The sequence below is a fragment of the Colias philodice genome, chromosome 6, assembly GCF_061535455.1.
Source record: "Colias philodice isolate Cphi_HAF_F1 chromosome 6, ilColPhil1 Martin Lab GWU primary, whole genome shotgun sequence".
Lineage (NCBI taxonomy): Eukaryota > Metazoa > Arthropoda > Insecta > Lepidoptera > Pieridae > Colias > Colias philodice.
Window position 1 is genome coordinate 2,844,081 of NC_143091.1, and position 20,900 is coordinate 2,864,980.

At 32.0% G+C, this 20,900-nt stretch overlaps 2 protein-coding genes across 2 annotated transcripts; one reads left to right on the top strand and one right to left on the bottom strand.

Annotated features, from left to right (window-relative positions):
- Positions 1-8,730: 8,730 nt before the first annotated feature.
- On the top strand, positions 8,731-10,195 carry LOC149487540 (uncharacterized). Its single transcript, XM_089695855.1, has 4 exons — positions 8,731-8,984; positions 9,138-9,329; positions 9,434-9,536; positions 10,029-10,195. Exons 1-3 carry the CDS (start codon positions 8,796-8,798, stop codon positions 9,524-9,526), a joined length of 474 nt encoding a protein of 157 aa, XP_089551981.1. The 5' UTR covers positions 8,731-8,795; the 3' UTR covers positions 9,527-9,536; positions 10,029-10,195.
- An 8,920-nt stretch (positions 10,196-19,115) lies between these two features.
- LOC149487541 (carboxylic ester hydrolase-like) lies at positions 19,116-20,888 on the bottom strand. The gene is made up of 2 exons (XM_089695856.1): positions 19,720-20,888; positions 19,116-19,634 (listed from the first exon to the last, which is right to left on the bottom strand). The coding sequence occupies exons 1-2, from the start codon at positions 20,823-20,825 to the stop codon at positions 19,178-19,180; spliced, it is 1,563 nt and encodes a 520-aa protein (XP_089551982.1). The 5' UTR covers positions 20,826-20,888; the 3' UTR covers positions 19,116-19,177.
- Between the last annotated feature and the right edge of the window lie 12 nt (positions 20,889-20,900).

Consider the following 20,900-nt stretch of genomic DNA (forward strand, 5'->3'; position numbering starts at 1 on the left):
AATATATTTTTTAAGGTGGTCAAGTGCTACACCCATAAACATCTTATATAATTAGTCAATTTGGTTCCTTCTTTCTGACCAAAACAATTAAATCATATTTAAACCATAATCTACAAATAAACAATTAACAAGCCCATTAAAAGCGTCCGCCAAATTGGATCGCAAAATGCAGATGATATGAAATAAACGGACTCATTTATAAAGCATCAAGTTTATGAAGAGAGGTAGGCGTCAAAACCATTATGACATGAGAAGTGCATTGAGATGGGGGTACGCCTCCCCACAGCCAGACGGGGATATTTTCGTCTGGCATGTCAATTTGAATTAGCAATCGGATCGGTAATGGCCGCAGCGCGTATGCTTCCGAAATATACGGATCTTTATTATTCATTTATTGTAGTGTTGCGGTAATTGTTTTTATTGAATGGTATTAAATAGAGGAAGATATTTTATAATCTATTTATATTTTGGGATTTCGTGTTTTGAGATTATTAAAAAGTTGTAGCATGCTAAGCTCTTTTTTTATTTTTATAGCTTAAAATCTGTTGGCTTTCACCAATTATGATAATTATAAAAAATATTTTTTTTCCTGCAGTTGAAGATAAATAATTTCAAAAAAATCCAATTTAATTATTATGCATCAATTCATCACATAAAGTCACATCAAACAAAACACATGAAAGCGTCTGATTGAAATTTGAATATCACAATAATTGAACATGAAAAAACGGAACCAAAACAGGCGACAAAAACGTTCCTGTAACGGTAAGAAAAAAAAATGAGACAAATTGTGACAGGAAGCGCGCCCAGCCGGTGAGCAGAAAAAATGTCGGTCGTTGACCCTCCGGCGCTCCTGAGTTACCATTATTGCATCCGTTAACATTTTGAAATCTGATTTCATGACATATTTTAACGTATGCGCCATATTAAATCTAAGGCCATGTTAATCTGGTAAGTTGTGTGATTTAACAAAACGATTATATGTAGGTCTCATGTAGATAGAATGCTCTGCTTTTCCCTCAAAAGACAGAGTATCTTTCGAAGATTTTTTTTACAACAAAAAAAACAAAAAAAGTATAAGTAGGTACTACAATATAATGCGGAAGTTCATACTTATTAAGGCTATTTTTTTGTAAGTTGTGTGATGTAAACAAAACTACAACAATATGTATATTAACGTTATTATTTATTGCCTAATAACTATTGTCTGTTTATGATTATAGCTCTAATTTTGAATAAATTTGTAATTCAATCGCACAAAAAACTCATAAAATCATGGTTTACAAGCTAGAAATTTAAATGTCAGTATTAGCACAGGTATTTAAGATAAAAAATAACCTATAGTGTCGTAATATGAAGAACAATAATAACTTCAAAAACACACCTTTACATTTATAACTACTACTACTACTAATAATACCTATAGCCTAAAGCCTTCCTCGATAAATGGGCTATCTAACACCGAAATAATTTTTCAAATCGGACCAGTAGTTCCTGAGATTAGCACGTTCTAACAAAAAAACTCTTCAGTTTTATAATATTAAGTATAGATTAAAAACTACAATAAACTCATTATTAATTGAAGTAAAAAAGGCTCAGACAAGGAAATGTCAAATCAATTAGAGAATAAATAGGTTTTACATACCTGGTGACAGCAATAAACACACATGAAATCCATTTTCACGGGGAGTGTATTAAGGAATCATTATTTCTCCCCTGCGTATGCGCAGATGGCGTGCGTTGTACTTTTTCAGCCGTCATTTTCAAGGATTTGACACACCTGTTAGATATAAAAGATTGTTTCTTTAAACTCAGAGGTTGCAAGATTTTTGCTGTCGCGTCGTGAAAAAAATAAAAAAAGATCTTGTGACAAACTTACATATTATGTGTTTATTTGTGAATATATTTGATACTTATCTTTTTACAATCATAATATTTACTACGTAATAGATTACGATGTCGTCCAAAATTTGTCTAAATTTGGACGATTCAAAATCTTCTAGATGTCTAGTTGAATAAATAAATGTTTCAGTTTGAATTTGAAGCACGTAGAGCAATGTAGAGCGTTTGAACAATTCTTTATTTTACAACACAGATTGATACTATGAATCCTGATCAAAAGCATTCATATATTAGGCCATTCAGGAAAAACTAACAAGTTTAAGACGATATTTTTTTGGTATACGAAAAAAATATAGAAAATTATTAAGAATTTTTCCATCAATTTAATCTCCAATTAATGATGCTTCCCTTATTTTATTTTTAATTTCACATTACTCACCGTTAAATCTTTATTATTTCATAACTTGTACACCAATAAACGGGGTATAATTTATTGCAAACTAACATTAAGCAAATTGATAGGCTATAAGCACCATTTATCGATATCTAATTATTCTCTACATTATTACGGGCATAATAACCCCTTTATAATTATTGTCTCCACTGGAACTACAATTTACAATTATACGTTCATTATTCCTCGGCTTTCTATTATAATCTGTAATTTTATAATAATTGCAAAAAATATGCACGCGAAAACGTCAATCAATTGAACACGTCATTACAATAGACGAAACGGAATATCGAAAAAATAGCATAATTTTAGCTTTGGTGTACAAATAATACTTTTAATTGAACATGTTACAATAGATGAATCGGAAAATCGAACAAACATTTTAATAACTTGGCAATGAACAAAAGCTTTGATCTAGTATAACGAAAAAATACTTTCAGATTTTACTTAAAAAAATGATACAAAACTTTCAGATATTACATTTATAAAGAATACAAAGGATATAATATCTACATACATAATATAAAACAAATATACAACGTGACTATGCCACATGAGTCGGTAACCCCACCCCTCCTTCCTCCATTTCAGCCGCTTCCGGCGCGACACCTGCGCACACGCATCCGACCGGAGTTATGGCTTTTTAATATTCTTCAACAGTTTACTATAATGGTGTTTTTAGTTTGGAGCGATGAAAGTATGGTAATATGTCATGTGCATTGTAATATAATGGCTTTTGAGTGAATTTTTGTTGGTGGATAAAGCACTTACTTTTAAACGTCAACATAGAAAAAAAATCTGCCAGAAATTTAAAATTATTATATTTTATGATAGATTAAAATTATTGCACATTTTGTTTCATTTTAAACTAAATTTATCATTGTTATGAGCTACACAACACATCATGTAAAATATTGCCTCTGAAAATTCAAATTACCGTAAGAAATTTGCAATTTAGTAGCCTTTTATCTATTATTTAAGAATCCGCAAGACAATGGTAACTTTTTATCTGACCCACCAAATTAACACCACTATACCAACCCCAATCCTCCATACAACATAAATCACAATACCATATACAATAAACACAGCTCGCAAATCGGTCCACAAACAAACCAGGCTGAACTCCAGCTGCATACATTATTCAGAGCTAGCTAAGTGGCAAAGCATCCACCTACTATGCCTATATTTTATTCAGAACCTGGCTTGACACGTCGACGCCTGTCCCCCCGCGGGTGGCCGTCAGTTCCCTATCCAATTATGCACAGCGAAATGTCACAGGCACTTAAATGACCCTTAGACCTATTGGCCTTTTATTTTGGTGTTCTGCGGATACAGGTTAGGAATGCAAGGTCGATGTATGGCATCCCCTTTTTTGGGGTTCGATTAAGAATACTTAATACGGGGAAGGAACTTTATTGTAAAAAAAATCATTTCTTGGTTTAAGTTAATTAGGTGAATTCGTAAGTCAAATACTAAATCTAAAATGTAATAATTTTGAATTATAAAATTTGGATTTGCATTATCTTTAATAGAAATTGTAATTAATTATTTTTAAGAACAGTTTTTTTTTGGAAGTAAAATTATGAAATCAGTTATATTTATCCAATTGTCATTTTTAAAACACTATGCAAATAGGTACTAGTTTAATAAACATATATAGTTCGTTTACCATATTCATAATAACTCCAGTTATCAAAAACAAAAGCAAAACAAAACCATACTGAAGCGCAAAAATGTTTCAATTTCCATTAAAATGACACGGCGAGTTTTATTCAAATGCAGTGGCGGAATTATTTCTGGACATCGGTACACAGAAAACCGCTTAACCCGGTAGTTTATTAATGAAAATTGAACGACATCCGATGTAACATTCGACTAATATAGACCTTTCGCTTGAAGCCCAGAAATCTAGGACAAGATATTTCGGTAGAGTCTGCACTTCGCGGATTAATTGCTTGAAAATACTAGTTTGAGGTAGACTATGCAGGTGACTTATTTAGAGATGCATTAATTTTTAATGCTCTTAATATTATGTGTGAATGATTTTTATGACAATACTTTCTTATTCTTAATTTTGATAGACATTCTTTGCAATCTCCATCTTTTTAGGGTTCCGCAGTCCGACAAGGAACCCTTATAAGATCGTTCAGTCCGTCCGTCCTAGTCTGTCACAGCACAATATCTTCTACGTTTATGGATCGATTTGCATGAAACTTGGTTCAAGGATTTTTTGGATATGGATCTCAATTTTAAAAATACAAAAAATGAAAACTACCCTTTTTTAAGGGTACCTCCCCATACATGTAAAGGGGGGCTGAATATTTTTTTATGAGCGCACCCTCTTGTGTAGGGTATTTAATAAAGTTTAAATAAATTAATAAATAAAACCTTTATTTGTTTTGTGTAAGTTTAGGTAGAACGTGGAACTGAAATGTCTGCCTTTATTTAATTCTTATAAATATTAAAATAAGAATTGAATTCAGCGAATTCTAAAATCAGTGGAAATCAGGACTATAAAACGTTTATGAACGATTGAAAAGTTGCGAATGCGGTCTGTAATTTTGTTGTCGCCACCTGCCCATTCCTTAAGAAATTGCACCCTCGATACATATTATATTTCATTGATGTTACATGCAAAACAGCATAATAAAATACGTGATGTCTTCAAAAAGGAATAATTGCAAATATAATGTTTTTTAGATGATGAATTTTTCCAGTATCATTAAATTGTATTACTAAAAATATATAATAATAGTGTTGGGTCACCGTTGTGCTCAAAATATACTTATACCTTGGATCTACAATCAATACACATATAATTATATCTAGCTACGAATAAATGCTATCCTCTGTTGCTTGATTGTATTTTGATTGCAATTATTGGACACAAAATAATATAAGATATAGGTATTAGGCGTTCTCTCATAGATATAATATAGGCAGGAATGTGTTACAAATGTAATACGAAATTTTGTGTTTTAAAAAATGAAATATTAAGAATAATTTTATTAAGTATTTCCAATAATACCTGATTTTTATAAGATCTAAATATATACTTTCTTACTGATAGGAAACTGAAATAAACTATGTTACCTCTTACACAATTTAAGTCTGGCAACTTAAGTAATGTTGGGAAATGGGTAGATATGTTAAGTTAATTAGTAAGAACATAGAGAAAATGTTAAACTCAAGTTAAACTTGTTACACCGTAGCCCAATATCTTTAGTTAACAAGTTTTAACCAAAATTCAAGATTGACGTTAAACACCAAAAATATGAATATTAATATTTAACATTAATCTTCAACCTTGATAATAAAAAATATGTCATATAAACAAATTAAAAATAGTGAACCATAGCCAATCTGTGAAAAAAATCTTAATTCACCTATAATTATAAGTGACAAATTATATTACACCAGTATAAGCCGCTAGTGGCCATTGTATGCGAAGGTGGACCAACCTGTCTTGTGATATGATCGCGTGATAACCATTTGCTTAACCGATAGCGATCTTATCTGTCAGTTAAAATATCAATTAGTATTAAACAGTTTAAATAAAGGAAACCTTGTTTCAATGGTACTTTTAAATTTCTGATTAACGGTGTAATTTCGTAGTTGGCCTTCGTTGGATTTATTGTTTTTCGTGTAAAATAACAAATTTGGCATATTAATTAACTTTTTAAGGGCTGTTCAAAGTTTTGATAAATAAATAAATCACGATATAGAGTCGTGTTAAATAAATATTGTCTACCTTTAAAATATGGGTGTAAAAAAGCTTGTACATATAAGATAAGGTGATTTTTATTTACTTAATGCCAGAATATCCTATTAATATTATAAATGTGAAAGTTTGTATGGATGTTTGTTACTCTTTCACGCAAAAACTACTGAACCAATTACAATGAATTTTAGCACACATATAGAGGGTAACTTGGATTAACACATAGGATAGGTTTTATCCCGGAAATCCCACGGGAACGGGAACTATGCGGGTTTATCTCTGAAAATGCGGGCGAAGCCGCGGGCGGAAAGCTAGTTCATAATAATTATATTTTAAATCTTTATTCATAATTAGGTGTATAAATATACGTACACAAAATAAAACAATGTAACACAAATTTTAATACTGAAGCAACAAAAATGAAACAACAAAGACGATTTCCTATGAAATAATATTTACAAGAAGTACAAAAGTAGAGCTTATTTTACTTCAAATGTGTAAAATTAAACATCATTTAAATACTATTAAAGTTTCCTTTTGTAATAGAACTGAATGCAGAACTAAGTTTATAAAACTTTACAATAGATGCCGTATTAGCTTCTCGTTAAATATGCACCTTTGTAGCGAAGGAAATAAATGTTTTATAAAATCAATTTTATCATTACTTTTATCGTTTTTGGTTAGTTTGGTAATAGGTAAGTTATATGCTCTGTATTATTTGCAGTTGTTTTTTCACTTATAATACCACAAGAGCTTCAAAATTATCGGGTATTTTCCGATAGGTTCGTTGCAAACAAATGAAGGAGTCAAGTTTTTAGTCAAGGTTAAAAATTTTTCCTGAAAAACTTGACGAATTTATTTGTTTGCGGGAAACCTTGAGGGAAATACCAGATAATTTTGAAGCTCGTGTGGTATTCGGGAGATTATTTTTCCGTCCCAAATGTTGGCCAATAATTTCACAATTGAATTCAACCTGTCAGTTTGACGTCAACGACCAGAGAAAATTTTCAAAAAATTATCAGTATAATACCATGTAGGTTGTACCACGTGACGTCGAATGGTGCAATTCTATTGGTCGATATTTGGGTCGGAAAAATAATCATAATTAATTAGATTATTTAGTTTTAAGACTAAAAACAAATTACGTGTTTCAAGGGTGTTTTATAACACAAAAAACCTTTGAGAACTCTTTTGTTGTTTAATTATTAAAATATCAACCTAATGTTCAATTGTGAATAGGCCAATTAGTGTTTTTAAACTAAAACTTAAATCATGACGTGTTATTACTATTTAGAACGAAAATATACAAAGTTAAATAATGTTGACAATTTATAAAATAAATTAAATGTATGTCAGCAAAGCACACACAATTGCACGCCCACTCATTCAAACTACCACTGGCTTACTCTTCAACCTAATTTCAATTCCAATCTAAGACTAATCCGATCCCAATGTTAATTTTGCAGTCACGTGATTTCGAACTCTTGAAAACAATCTGACAACATTGGATTAAAATTGGGATTGCCCCGCGATTATTTGTTACACGGTTAGCTATGAGACGGGCCGCAATAGTGTCGTCTAACTCTTTACGATTAATCGGTAATAGGACTTTTAAATGCTTTATCCTTTAAAAAACAAGGCTAATAAATATTTCTGAGTAAAATAAATATTTAATTTTATTCTTTTTAACATATTCCATCTATTTGAGCGATAGAAAATGGTCAAAATCATAAAATCACGTTTGACGTTGGCTGTATGCGGAGGATCGTTGCCTTTTCTGCAACCCGACGCAGGGGCGCTCCAATTTCAAATATTCTAATAATTTTGAATTCATATTTAATTATAGTTGAGCCAATTTAATAGGCAACATTTGACGTCTATCAATTTTATCTTCATAGGGTGGTAACCTGCTTAAAAACATCGATTAAAGCGAATTAATCGATACGGACTTGAAACATTTGTCAATCGAACTTGAAACACATGTCAATAATTTATGATGATTTTTATTCCCAAGTAATCAATGCATTCGATTCTAGGTGTCAGATTTCGATTTTTAGAGTAACGTCTCTGGTATTTAAAAAGAAAAAAGGTTTATTGACACAAAATTGTAGCGACGTCAGTTCTTTAAATAAGAAAATGTTTATTATGTTTAGAATGGTTTATCAGTAAAATCAAATCCTAAAATTAGTTGCATCGGTCATTATTATTATAAATATGTAATCGTAATTGAAAAAAGTTAAGCAAATGTGCAGTTACAACAAAACGAAATATCATGTTATTCTATGTCGTCGTTACTAGGTTACGTTGTTGAATTTTGTTGAACTGTCAAATGTTGCCTATTAAAATGGCTCTACTATAGTTACTCAACTAATAAGAGAGATTTACATAAGGGGTAAGTAAAAAAAATATACTAGCTATATTATAAGTAAGTAATGTTTTATTATGGTTTTACTTAACTAAATAATGAGAACCAACTATTTTTGTTATATATAATTACTATTTGTATATAATTACTATCCTAGGTTACTTTATAAAGATGTAGCTTTTGATGATATTGACTTATAAAACGATGAAGAAATTTTTGATTTTACGTATTTTGTAGATAATTATACACAATTATATTTGTTATTATTTACGTTTGTAAATAAATGTGTGTTTACACATACAAACCTTTATTATATCTACTAGTGTAGTTAAATTAATTTATTAAATATAAATAAAATACAATATTTGTATTTTGTTGCGAATTATAAAAGTTTTTCAATTTCAGTAAATATGTCCAATCGGCCAAGTTATGCTCAGTTAGAAGGTTTGGTGGAGTTTCTCGAAGAAAACCCGGGCATAGCTAGAGGAGTGCTTCGGACAGCGCACGGTAAATTGGAAACAAAGAGAAAATGGGAAACGTTAGCGAAATCATTGAATTCTCTTGGAGGAGCAATTAAAAATGGACAAGGCTGGGCTAAGGTAATACTTGTTACTTTAAATATTAAATTGAATAATTTCATTAAAATTCAAACATGAAAGCAAGTCTCAAAGTCGAGCCTCAGATATTTTTAACAATTTATATATACTGCATTTAAATCATTAACAATAAGATAAAAATTCATTTGTTTTCAGTATTGGGCTGAGAAGAAATGTGCTTTAAAAAAACATTGTGCAGATCTCTCGGCTTCAATGACACGTACTGGGGGAGGGACAGACAACCTAGCAGTGTTGTCTGCCCTAGACAATAGATTAGTGGCAGTAATGGGGGGACAAGAATTTGCGACGCGTGATACAATATTGACAGTCGACCCATTTCCTCAACCGGTAATATATTTAAATAAACATACAATATTGTAATAGAAATATACATTACCATTTAGAATTCTCAATATTTAATAAATTTTATAATATTCTTTTCATTGTTTCAGTCTGCACCAGTAGTGGAAAACATTTTAATACAAGAAAGTGCGGAAATGGATAGTTCCACAATTACTGCGTCACACAATGAGGCAGTACAATAATAACCCACGAGTAAATATTTGTACAAAATTTGTTTAGGAATTTTAAATTATTTTAAATATCTAATACATATTATAAAGGCGAAAGTTTGTAAGGATGTATGGATGTATGGATGTATGGATGTATGGATGTATGGATGTTTGTTACTCTTTCACGTAAAAACTACTGAACCGATTACAATGAAATTTAGCACACATATAGAGGGTAACTTGGATTAACACATAGGATAGGTTTTATCCCGGAAATCCCACGGGAACGGGAACTATGCGGGTTTTCCTTTAAAAACGCGGGCGAAGCCGCGGGCGGAAATCTAGTGCTCCATAAATCCATCAGTCACTCAACCCTAGATTGGGATTTTTTCACAGAACAGTAAAGCGATTTTTTGTTACAGCTCGAACATGTAACACTTCACTATTTTATTCTATTGACTTTTTTCTAAGCATAAACAATTTGTAACATGATGTTTCAAGTGCTGATTTTACATTTTTTATGATTATATTTCAGTACCTGCGCCTGCGACGCCACTTCAAAGTACCCTTCCACGGCGACCCCGCCGACGCCGGTCCTCGATACAGAGAACGGTGGATATTGATATGCAGCAGATGACGGATATCGAAGCGCGGCGGGTTGAAGCCGAATTAATTACAGCGCAAGCATTAACCAAATTGTCAGAGAGCTTTGTTGTCAATTGCCAATGCAATTTCAGAAGTGGCAAGAAAAATGCCCAGTCAATAACTTTCACCAAGATTATATTATGTATGTGTTGAAATTATTTTTTTTATTATTCTTTTTTAATTTGTTAGGTAATGTATCATTCTATTTTAATTGTTAATTTGTGTTATATTAGTAGAAAGTATAGAAATAAATACTATGATTAAATAAAAAAAGTTTATTCATTTCATTCATCATCACATGTCAAAACTTAGATTAACAACTTAATAGATTAATCATTTAAAAATAAGTTGAGTAGGTAACAATACAATTTTTATACCAAATAACTAAACATAACTAAATAATATATAAGAAATAATATAAAACTTCCCTTGCTTTTAACCTACCTCCTACTTGCCCACAACTGCTGAACTAAAATATTTCGTTTTTCGATTCCTCGTCTTAGTTCAGCAGCTGCAGCTGTGCTGCTAGTTGATTCTTGAGAAGAGACATCAGGGCATTCATTACCACACTCTGCTGTATTCTCTACAAGATCAACACCTACTCTATTAATACATATGTTATGTAACACACAACATGCATTGATAATTTTAGCTACTGTATCTGGATGGTAATGCAGCACTCTATGTTTGTGTAAGCAACGCCACCTATTTTTTAATATACCAATGGTACGTTCCACGGTATTCCTTGCAGAGCAGTGCAACTTAGTGTAGTGATGTTCTGGGGAGCCATCAGGAGCATGTAATATAGGTGTCATCATGTACTCCCTCTGTGCATATCCAGAATCACCTGAAATGTAGAACTATTTATTAAAATAGATTCAAAAATACAAAAATTCTACTATAAACTTATTTAAATACTTTACTTGCCTAGTAAATGCACATTTTCTCCATTATTATTTAAAGTTATTAAATGTTGTTTAACGGGGTGCTGATTCCACACGAAACTATCATGCGATGCTCCTCCAAATGAAGCATCTACTGACAAGATTCTTAAATCTGCATCACAAATCTAAAAATACATATTATATTCAAAACATGGACTTATAACAAATTGATTATTACTTACAATCATAACAGTTCTTGAATGAAAATGTTTGCGATTAAAAAATATTTCTTCATTATCAGGTCTTATCATGGCTACATGAGTGCCATCAATACATCCAATAATACAGGGAATGTTAAATTTTTCATAAAATCTAGAAAATAAGGAAAGTTATAAGTGCAACTTAATGAAACAATGCTTTATAGAAAACACAAAAAAACAGTTTTATAATCCAAGATATAAGGTAGATAAATAAAGTAGGTATTTGTCTTTTGTATTACCTTCGTTTTATAGCATCTCTTTCCGGACGATTTTGAGGAATAAGTACGTCACACGTGCGTCATTGCCCGATAATCCGAAAACACAGTTCCAGTACAAACATCCAGCAAATTATCGACCAGAAAACATCACATTTATCGCATAATCCACCGGATCATTGGTTCTAAAATGTTCCCGATATACAGACCAATTACTCACATAGCATACAAGCTAAGATTAAGCCTCAAAGGTACTCGAACAGACGTAGCCCTGTTCATTTCTCTGAAAGCATGTCGGTTCGAGCCGGTGCGGTTTTATAATTCATTGGTTGGATTTCAAACTATTTTTCTACGCCGTGACAGGTTGACGGTTGGCTGGAAATCAAAGATATTCTATTGTGCAATGATAGCAGTCCACTAGCAGTCAATAGCGCGAAGGAATCGTACTGTTTCTTGGTTGTTTATTGACTGCACATTTGTCTTACACCTTTACCATTAACCCATTGACCACCGAGCGGCCCGATCGGGCCGCGACACAATAGATTTTCTATTGTGTCTGTGATTCAGGGACTGAGGGATTAATACGCATTTCAGGTGATTATTTTTTACGTAAACCGCTACTATGAAATTTACAGTTTAACGTAACGATACGTAACGATAATTTGAAAATTATAATAATAACAAATGTAAGTCTGTTATTTATTTTGTTTAAATACAATAAACCGTCGGACCTCTGATATGCATATTTACTATGGAATGCGACACATTTACGTCTAAATAACGTAAGAATCGAACATACCAGCTTCATCCTAAATTGAACACGGATACAGCTAATTTTACACGTATATTTTAGTGTCCGATGTTTTCAGTATCGGATATTTAGGGATTCGGTCAAGGATCAGACTTCTATATTCGTGTACGGAACTATAAATGTACTGACGATTTAAAATAGTCCTTTGTTGTTATTATTCTTTTTTGATTATATGAAGCAAATATCGCGTATAATATGACAATGGGTTATAATCTATACTAATATTATAAATCTGAAGAGTTTGTTTGTTTTTTTAATCGCGCTAATCTCAAGAACTACTGGTCCGATTTGAAAAATTCTTTCTTTGTTTGATAGCCCATTTATCGAGAAAGGCTATATATCATCACGCTAAGACCAACAGGAGTGGAGCACTGCGGGTAAAACCGCAGGGCACAGCTAGTAGATTTTAATAGGTAATCACTATTCTTTATAGTTTCCTATTATTTAAGAAACAAATGATTGCCAGTACGTAGAAAATGATCAAATAAATGTTTCATTATTTCTTTTTTTTATAAGAACATTTTTTTTAAGAATATATTTAAAGCACTCTACTTTTATGAGAGTTTTATACGGTTTTAAATATTATTCCTACATTGAGTTTAGCCCACACATTTGTTATTTTTAAAATTACCTAGACTTCGCGTTCATATCTGAATGGATATGAGGAAATGTAGTCTAGATTTTGAGCTTAATCGGCTTACGCTTCATTGGGGTATGGAGTGTTTTATAAATCTCTTCCGTGGCTTAAGAGCAGTGTGTAGATAATTTTGTACACAGTTTGCGTAAGTGGTTAACTGGTATGAAGTACAGGTTTTTGATTAAAAGTAAAGCTTCTGGTATATTTTTCTTTTAGATTTGGGGAAAATTATTATCAAAAGTGCTTATAGAATTATTATACACAGTAAAAGACTTATAACGATAGTTAATCTACCTTGACTGTATTGCATAATTGCCTGAATAATCAGACGGTATTGTCTAAACGCATCATCTCCAATATCAACTTAAGAGGAAAAAGATCTGGGTAAACATAACTGGCAATTATCCAAAATAGTATTTATAGCCAGATTAGTATTTTGACCAAATCCATACTAATATTATAAATGCGAAAGTAACTCTGTCTGTCTGTCTGTTACTCAATCACGCCTGAACTACTGAACCAATTTGCATGAAATTTGGTATAGATATATTTTGATACCCGAGAAAGGACATAGGATAGGTTTTATCCCGGAAATCCTACGGGAACGGGTTTTTCTCTGAAAACGCGGGCTAAGCCACGGGCGGAAAGCTAGTGTCTGTATAAATAGAGCAACTTTTGTCCATTGTACCTCGATGTACCTTTTTACCTTTTTGTCCCACTGTCAAAACTTTTCACCTTGCTACCTTGAACAGAGTAAATGATACATCAGACCCCAAGAGATATGCAACAGCATGGTATTTAGAGATGTGAAAAGAAAATTTTCGTGTTCCGCTTTTTCCCCTTTGAAGGCCAGGTGAAAGTTACTTGACCGCTTTTTCTGAAAATACCAATAACCCATTGTAAAATTATATTATAATATACATAAAATATGGTCAAATATCCAATTAAATCATGACTTTCATACGTTGTTGTGACGGAAGACTCAACATAACGGGAAAAGATCAGACGTAGATTTGATAAACTTAAAATAAGGAAATTAAAGGCAAAGGTATAGGCAAAATACCAATGATAGTAATTTGAAACCAATGATAGACGGTTATGGAACTTTCATATTTTAAATTAATTTATTCCAAATGTACATTATTTACATTTTTTTCATACTTACCTATATATTTGAAATGTGTGATTCTTCTACTTCTATTTTCCATAAACATATCGTCTCGGGAGTATTGTCCTATCTAAATGTTAATTCTCTTTGACATTGAAGGGAAATACCCATCTAACAGTTGGCTATTTCAAATTACCTATAGACCGGTCAGTATTAGTTAATGTATTCAGTTCCTATCGATATTAACAAGGCTTATAATAAACACAACAACGAATTATTCGTGAAATAATGTTATAAATAGCGTTATCTAACATATAAAATGCTCATCATTTGAAGTTAAGCTCCTCTTGAACGAATTGACAGATTCTCATGAAATTTTGTGTGCATATGCTGGTACTTAGCTGGTAGATCAAGGGAAAGGCAATCGGAAAATCATATCTCTAAGTGATAACAGTGAGGCAGAACAATGTTTGCCGGGAGAGCCAGTATATAATATAAAGTAAGTACCTAGCAATTGCTCAAAAACATAACTATCCCAACTAAATATACAATCACAAGTAATTTTATAGTTTTATCAAATCATGACAAGGTTTGGGCTTTTCGATAGTATCAGGTCGATTGATCAGCTTTTAGAAAATTAAACACCAGACCGTCTCTGTAGTTCTGATTTCACCCTTTGTCAGATGTCGACTCTGTTGTTGAAATCGATATACCTATACGTATACACGAGCAACTTTTCCTATTATTTAGTTCTGAACTAACATGAAGGGCGTAATGAACTGAATTTTAAGTGCTTTAAATTATATAGGTGATGTATCGATTAGCAGCTCTAGGCACGAGTATTTTAATAATCCATACTATAATATTATAAATGCGAAAGTAACTCTGTCTGTCTGTCTGTTACTCAATCACGCCTAAACTACTGAACCAATTTTCATGAAATTTGGTATGGAGATATTTTGATACCCGAGAAAGGACATAGGCTACTTTTTATCCCGGGAAAATGACGCAATCCCGGAAATCCCACGGGAACGGGAACTATGCGGGTTTTTCTTTGACTGCGCGGGCGAAGCCGCGGGCGGAACCCTAGTAATAATCATAAATTTAAGCCTTCAGGCTACATATTATATAATTTTGATTTAACCAGTTCTTAGTACCTAGCTATACCTATTTTGTCAGGTGACTGATAAAGATTAAATGAAGCTTGAGATTTGTATAAAAAATAGTTGGGTTAAAATAAATATAACTAGTCATTTGTAAATATGTACATATATTATATTTCAGACACTGAAACTATGTATTAGCTTCCCCACTATCATACCACTGTCATACTGATTGTTTGAAATAACAGGAATTACTTTTTGTCCTACTATAACACATATTCTGCGAAAGCTTTATTTTTTTTTATTGAAGGACAAAATTTTCTCTGAATTCAGTATACGAAAAAATAAGGTTTCCTTCACCATGAGCTCATAATATTAAGATCTAATCTAAGTGGTTAACTGGTATGTGAAGTACAGGTTTTTGATTAAAGGTAAAGCTTTTGGTAAGTATATTTTTCTTTTAGATTTGGGGAAAATTATAATTATTTTATTTTACTCTTTCATTTATTATACTTGTATTGTTTTGTTTCATGTTGTGTTGTTTTAATTTTAATTAAGTACTGTATTCTGTGTCAATTGTGTTTGTTATTATTGTGGAGTCAAATAAATGATCTTTCTTTCTTTCTTCTTTCTAATGGCAATGTTTCTAAATGACTTAAATGTATTTATAATAGTGAGCGTTAATAAGACATTCATGTTCTCCATTTACAAAGCTTTAAAGGTAATTTACGACCAGAATTATTATTTGTTTACGTACTAACTTTCTAAACATCAAAACTTCGTTTAGTTTGAAGATTTTAAACGCCCATAAATCGAGTTCAGTGTCAAATCGTAAAATGTCACTTTCAGGCCATTAACGGATCGTAAGAAAACACTATTTCGTGTAAGGTAAAAAATTTGATTTTAATATACTTAGCTGTTTTTTTTCATGGGGCCCGGGCGTGATATGGTGGTGAAACTTTAAAAATAATTTAAATACTCAGGTAGGTTATTTGTTTTTGAAGATACGTATTTTGACATTTTATTCAGTGTTTCCATGGAATTTAAAAGAAGCGTTGACAATGTAAGTTTTTTATTCTTTCACTACTGCTCTATGAAAAGAAGATTCTTAGAAACTTAAACCATCGTGCATGTTTAAAATACAAAATTTATTTTATCTTCTGCGAATTTCTTCAAATGTGGCTATTGCAAACAATATCAACCTTATTTTGAAAACAATTTATTATAATGAAGATATTTTTATTTGCTTATTTAAGGCCTTTTCTATCTACACATACAAATAAATAAATCTCATAAAATCAAACGTCTATTATGAAATGTTCATTGACTGAGTAGGTATTTCCTATGACTAATTGCCAAGTGTGAACATCTGAATTGAGAAAACATTCTTATTCTCTTCTTGGAATTATTACTCAGTACCTACAGAGTAATTAAGTGTACGCACTAGTGCATTTGGCTGAAATCGCTTTGTACACGTGCTGTTGATGATTTTTAAAATGTAACTTTGCATACGAAAGAGTTAGTATGGATATGGTTTGTTGTATTAATTTTGGTAGCATTATACCTCTGCATCTCAAATTGTTATAATTTTCAAAGTCAAGAATGTGAGTGGAATGTGCATACATATATGGAAATATTTAAATCAAAAGATGATGGAATACTACGTCGTAAACAAACAGTAAGAATTACTTTTGTGATGGTAGAGTCGAGATAGTATTATTTCAACATTTGGTACACGTATTATAATAATTTCAGTATGCCTTTTTCCCTTCCAACATCTTCAGTAAACTTTTACTTGAATCATTGCATACTAACTTCATGCATAACTCTTTTTGTTCCTTTTGTCATAAAGAATTCGGGAGTATCCATATAAATCTACAGTCCACGTAGACGCCCGTGCCTTGCGGGCCATGTGGCTCGCATCCTGCCCGCACCTTCAGGTTACGGGTGACGATGCACCACGTGTTTTTTATGTCAGCCTGGTACTGAATATTGGATACATGTTATTAAATTCATGAAAATATATTAAGACAAATAAAATCATGTTTTACTGCTTATGATTGTATGTATCGTATTAGATAAGAAAAATAAAATAATATATAAGTGATGATCACTGCAACAGAGAAAACTATATCAGCTTTCTTCATTTTTAATGGATAGCTGGCAAAACAGTAAACACAGTAGAGATTTATTTATTCAAATATTTATTATCTTTAATTCATATTTATTAAATCTCTATTGACATTCAGAGCTTTACTCAAATTAATATTTCGCTTTGCTGGTAGATTAATGAATCGCAATAATTAAAAATGAAATATCCGAAAAAGCCGTATTTTTTGTATGTTTGCATTTCAAACAGGTACACATGCAATACTTTAACATATTGGCTTCACCCCATGTTTACATTATCCCCAGCTGCATGGCAAAATTAAACTCGCCTTGCAAATCTGCTCTTTTGCACTTTTAATAGCTTCCCTTGTGTTTTATGGTCACCATTGGATTTTACGATAAACATTGTGAAGGGATTATTAACAATGTTTATGTATGAAGTTTTATGGAACCAATCATACAGCTGTATGGATTTAGATTTATACATACCTTCAATATATTGTTTGTGAAATAAATTATTTCAGGCCTATATTTCTGTTGGATCAATTTGATGGTACTAATCTATAGTTTATTAATATACCTACACAAAAATCTAAACTATAGATGTAACTAAAGATAATGATGCTGAATAATTCAGTTCTTCCTACTTGATTCTTGTTATTTTTACATCAAATTACATTGTAACTTAGTTAATAGCCATCTATCATTCCTAAAATATTTTTTGATAAAATCCTATATAATATTTTACTAACGATTTCACTGCTAAAAACTGATCTGTACACTTTATAAATTATCTCGTTCTATCTCATTATATTGTTCGTTCTACCTATCAAATTTGATGACAACAAAAAAGTTCAAGGTATTCTTTGTGATTACTATTCTTCACTATCTGAGCTTCATTATAAGTCTGCAGTATGTTTCAAGGTGCATATCCGCATGACGCATTTTGACCTTGCGTCACGAGCGCCGAGCGGCCACCCTCAGGGGGTTTACAAGACCTAAGAATTTTCTAATAAGCACGAATTATTTCACCGTAAATTGTTAATGAATGTTAGGGTTAGTTTTATTACGTTTTATGTCAATTTTCTTTTCACTTAAATATCGAACATTATGTCATCGTTTGAAGGAATCAAGGATAGAATTTGGAAAAAAACGAAAAAAATAAAAAGTACTATTTGGGTTTTGAAATTTTTAATTTGTATAATAAAATATTGTGAAATTTAACAGAGATAATAATAAGATATTTTGTTGTTTATTCAATTTATTGGAATGGTTTCATCTTATGTAAATTAAGATAACGTCTGCAAAGTGATAAAAAAATTCATACTAATAAAAAACTATCTAGATGCTATTTGATTCAACGAAGTTTTCTTGGAGTCCGTAAGTTCTAAGCTTTCGGAATCCGTTCATGCATCGTGTTACACGCAACTTTACACATTAAATGTTAATTAATTTTAAAATACCTTTTTAACTTTAACCTATATTCCTTTGCTCTATTTATATAAATCTTGCGTTGTTGACGTGAATTATAGTATAATTGTTTGTTGTTTTTATGAATACAACGCGTTATTAATATCATGCGATAAAAAATATGCTTTAGAAAACTTAAAATTACAATGTATTTTAACTATTTTTCAATATATTTTTCAATTTAAATCACAAAGAAAGCTTTAGAAATTAGACAATAACAAAGTACATACATTGAATATATTAACATTTATTGTCAATACTACTAGGCCATAATATTTTAGATCGACATCAAGGTATTTAAAAAATATTTAAATACATGTGCTGATAAAAGATATGTTAATAGAATACTTCATTAGTTATCGTAGAAAATGTACCTGATGGGTGCTTGGTATGAATTTCTTTCAAAATTCATCAAAGCCATACTTATCTTAAATTTATGAAACTATGATAGTAAAAGGGAAGTGTGCATCATGTTTAAGATTGCAAATAGTATGACTATACCAAAAGTATAGCCGATCAATGCGCAAGGAGAGTCGCTAGCATTTCCATCACCACCTTCCGTGATACCCCCGTCACCACTACCACTACCATCACTATCCACCACATCAATTCCTTCGCCATCATCAGCATCACCACTACCTTCACCATTATCACCACTACCATCATCAATTTCTTCACCATCATCTTGAATGTTCCATCTCGCTTTGGCGTCTTCAAAGTAGTTATCATAAACTTCTTGCCAAAATGCCACAGTTGTTGGATGTGGATTTTCTAACACAATATCTAACGAGCCACCTTCATTTCTATTAACTTCTTCATCATCAAGGATTCTCAAGAAATATGTGTTATTAACAGTAACAGGTGTCCATTCGACAGTGGAAGTCTCACTACTCGGTAAACTGAAAATAGATGAAATAATAAAGGTTTATTTATATGAAATAAGTTAATTTGCCTCATGAAAGTATCATAATAAATAATACAAACCTAGATTTAGCAAAATTGGTCCATCTTTCTACAAGTATGTCAATGATCGTTAGATCTATAATTGTAGTTGTATCCGCAATATCCTCGTGGAATAGATAAGATAATTCCTCATTATGAGCCGCTTCGTCAATAGGTAGGGGACCTTGAAATATTCCACCTAGAGAACCTTTATAAGAAAACTGATAAAGATAAACAGACGCGTCGCTTGAAGCAACTCGCATACGTGCTTCCCTTATAGCAGATACAAGTATCAATGTATCACCGTGGTATGCTAGGTAACCATCTATTGTACTCATGTTAATAGAATTATTGCCGAAATAATGTTCTCTTATTATCTCAGCAACTTCTTCCTCCTCTTTCTCAGTTTCAAAACCTAAATCTGGTTGTAAGAAGTCTGTAAATGATTCTTGCATTTTAGCCAACCACTCCTCTTCTACAGCTTCGTCAGCTCTTATAGTGCCCTCCACATCAACAAATCCGGTAATAAACGGAATATCTAATTGTTCTCCAGCATTTAAAATTTCGTATGGAGATTTTGTCAAAAAAGGCTTAACATCCGCCGCAACTTCCCTTTCCAAGCATGGTGCAAATGCAAGCGAATTATCCGTTAATTCAAGATCCCCTATCACTGCCATTAGTGCAGATACACTGGTTCGTCGAAATGCGTCTGTTAAATTTTCCAAATTCGTTATTCTATGGCCTAACGCTTCAGCTACACTAATTGCATATTTTAAATTATCCCTAGAGACTGCCCAGGGAGCCATAGCTGACCCACTTTGAGATATAGCTCTGTGTATAAGACCTTTGGACATCTCAGAGAGTGTTAAAAGATCTACGAATGCAGCTCCACTGCCGTGACCAAAAACTGTGACATTGTCTGGATCCCCTCCAAATGCAGCAATATTTTGTTGTATCCATTGTAATGCGGCAATTATGTCTTTAAGACCAGCGTTTCCAGGCGCATCAGGCGTTCCCAAGCACAGGAATCCAAAAATGGACTCTCTATAATTTGGTTTCACAATAACAACATCCTTTTCTAGGAGATTGTCGTAGGAAAACATTGGATCAATAACTTTATCAAATTCTCTTCCATTAATCCAAACCATAACCGGTAAGCCTTGTGTCTGATTGAGTGTTGGCGTTAAAACGTTTAATGCCAAGCAATCTTCCGTTCCTTCGTA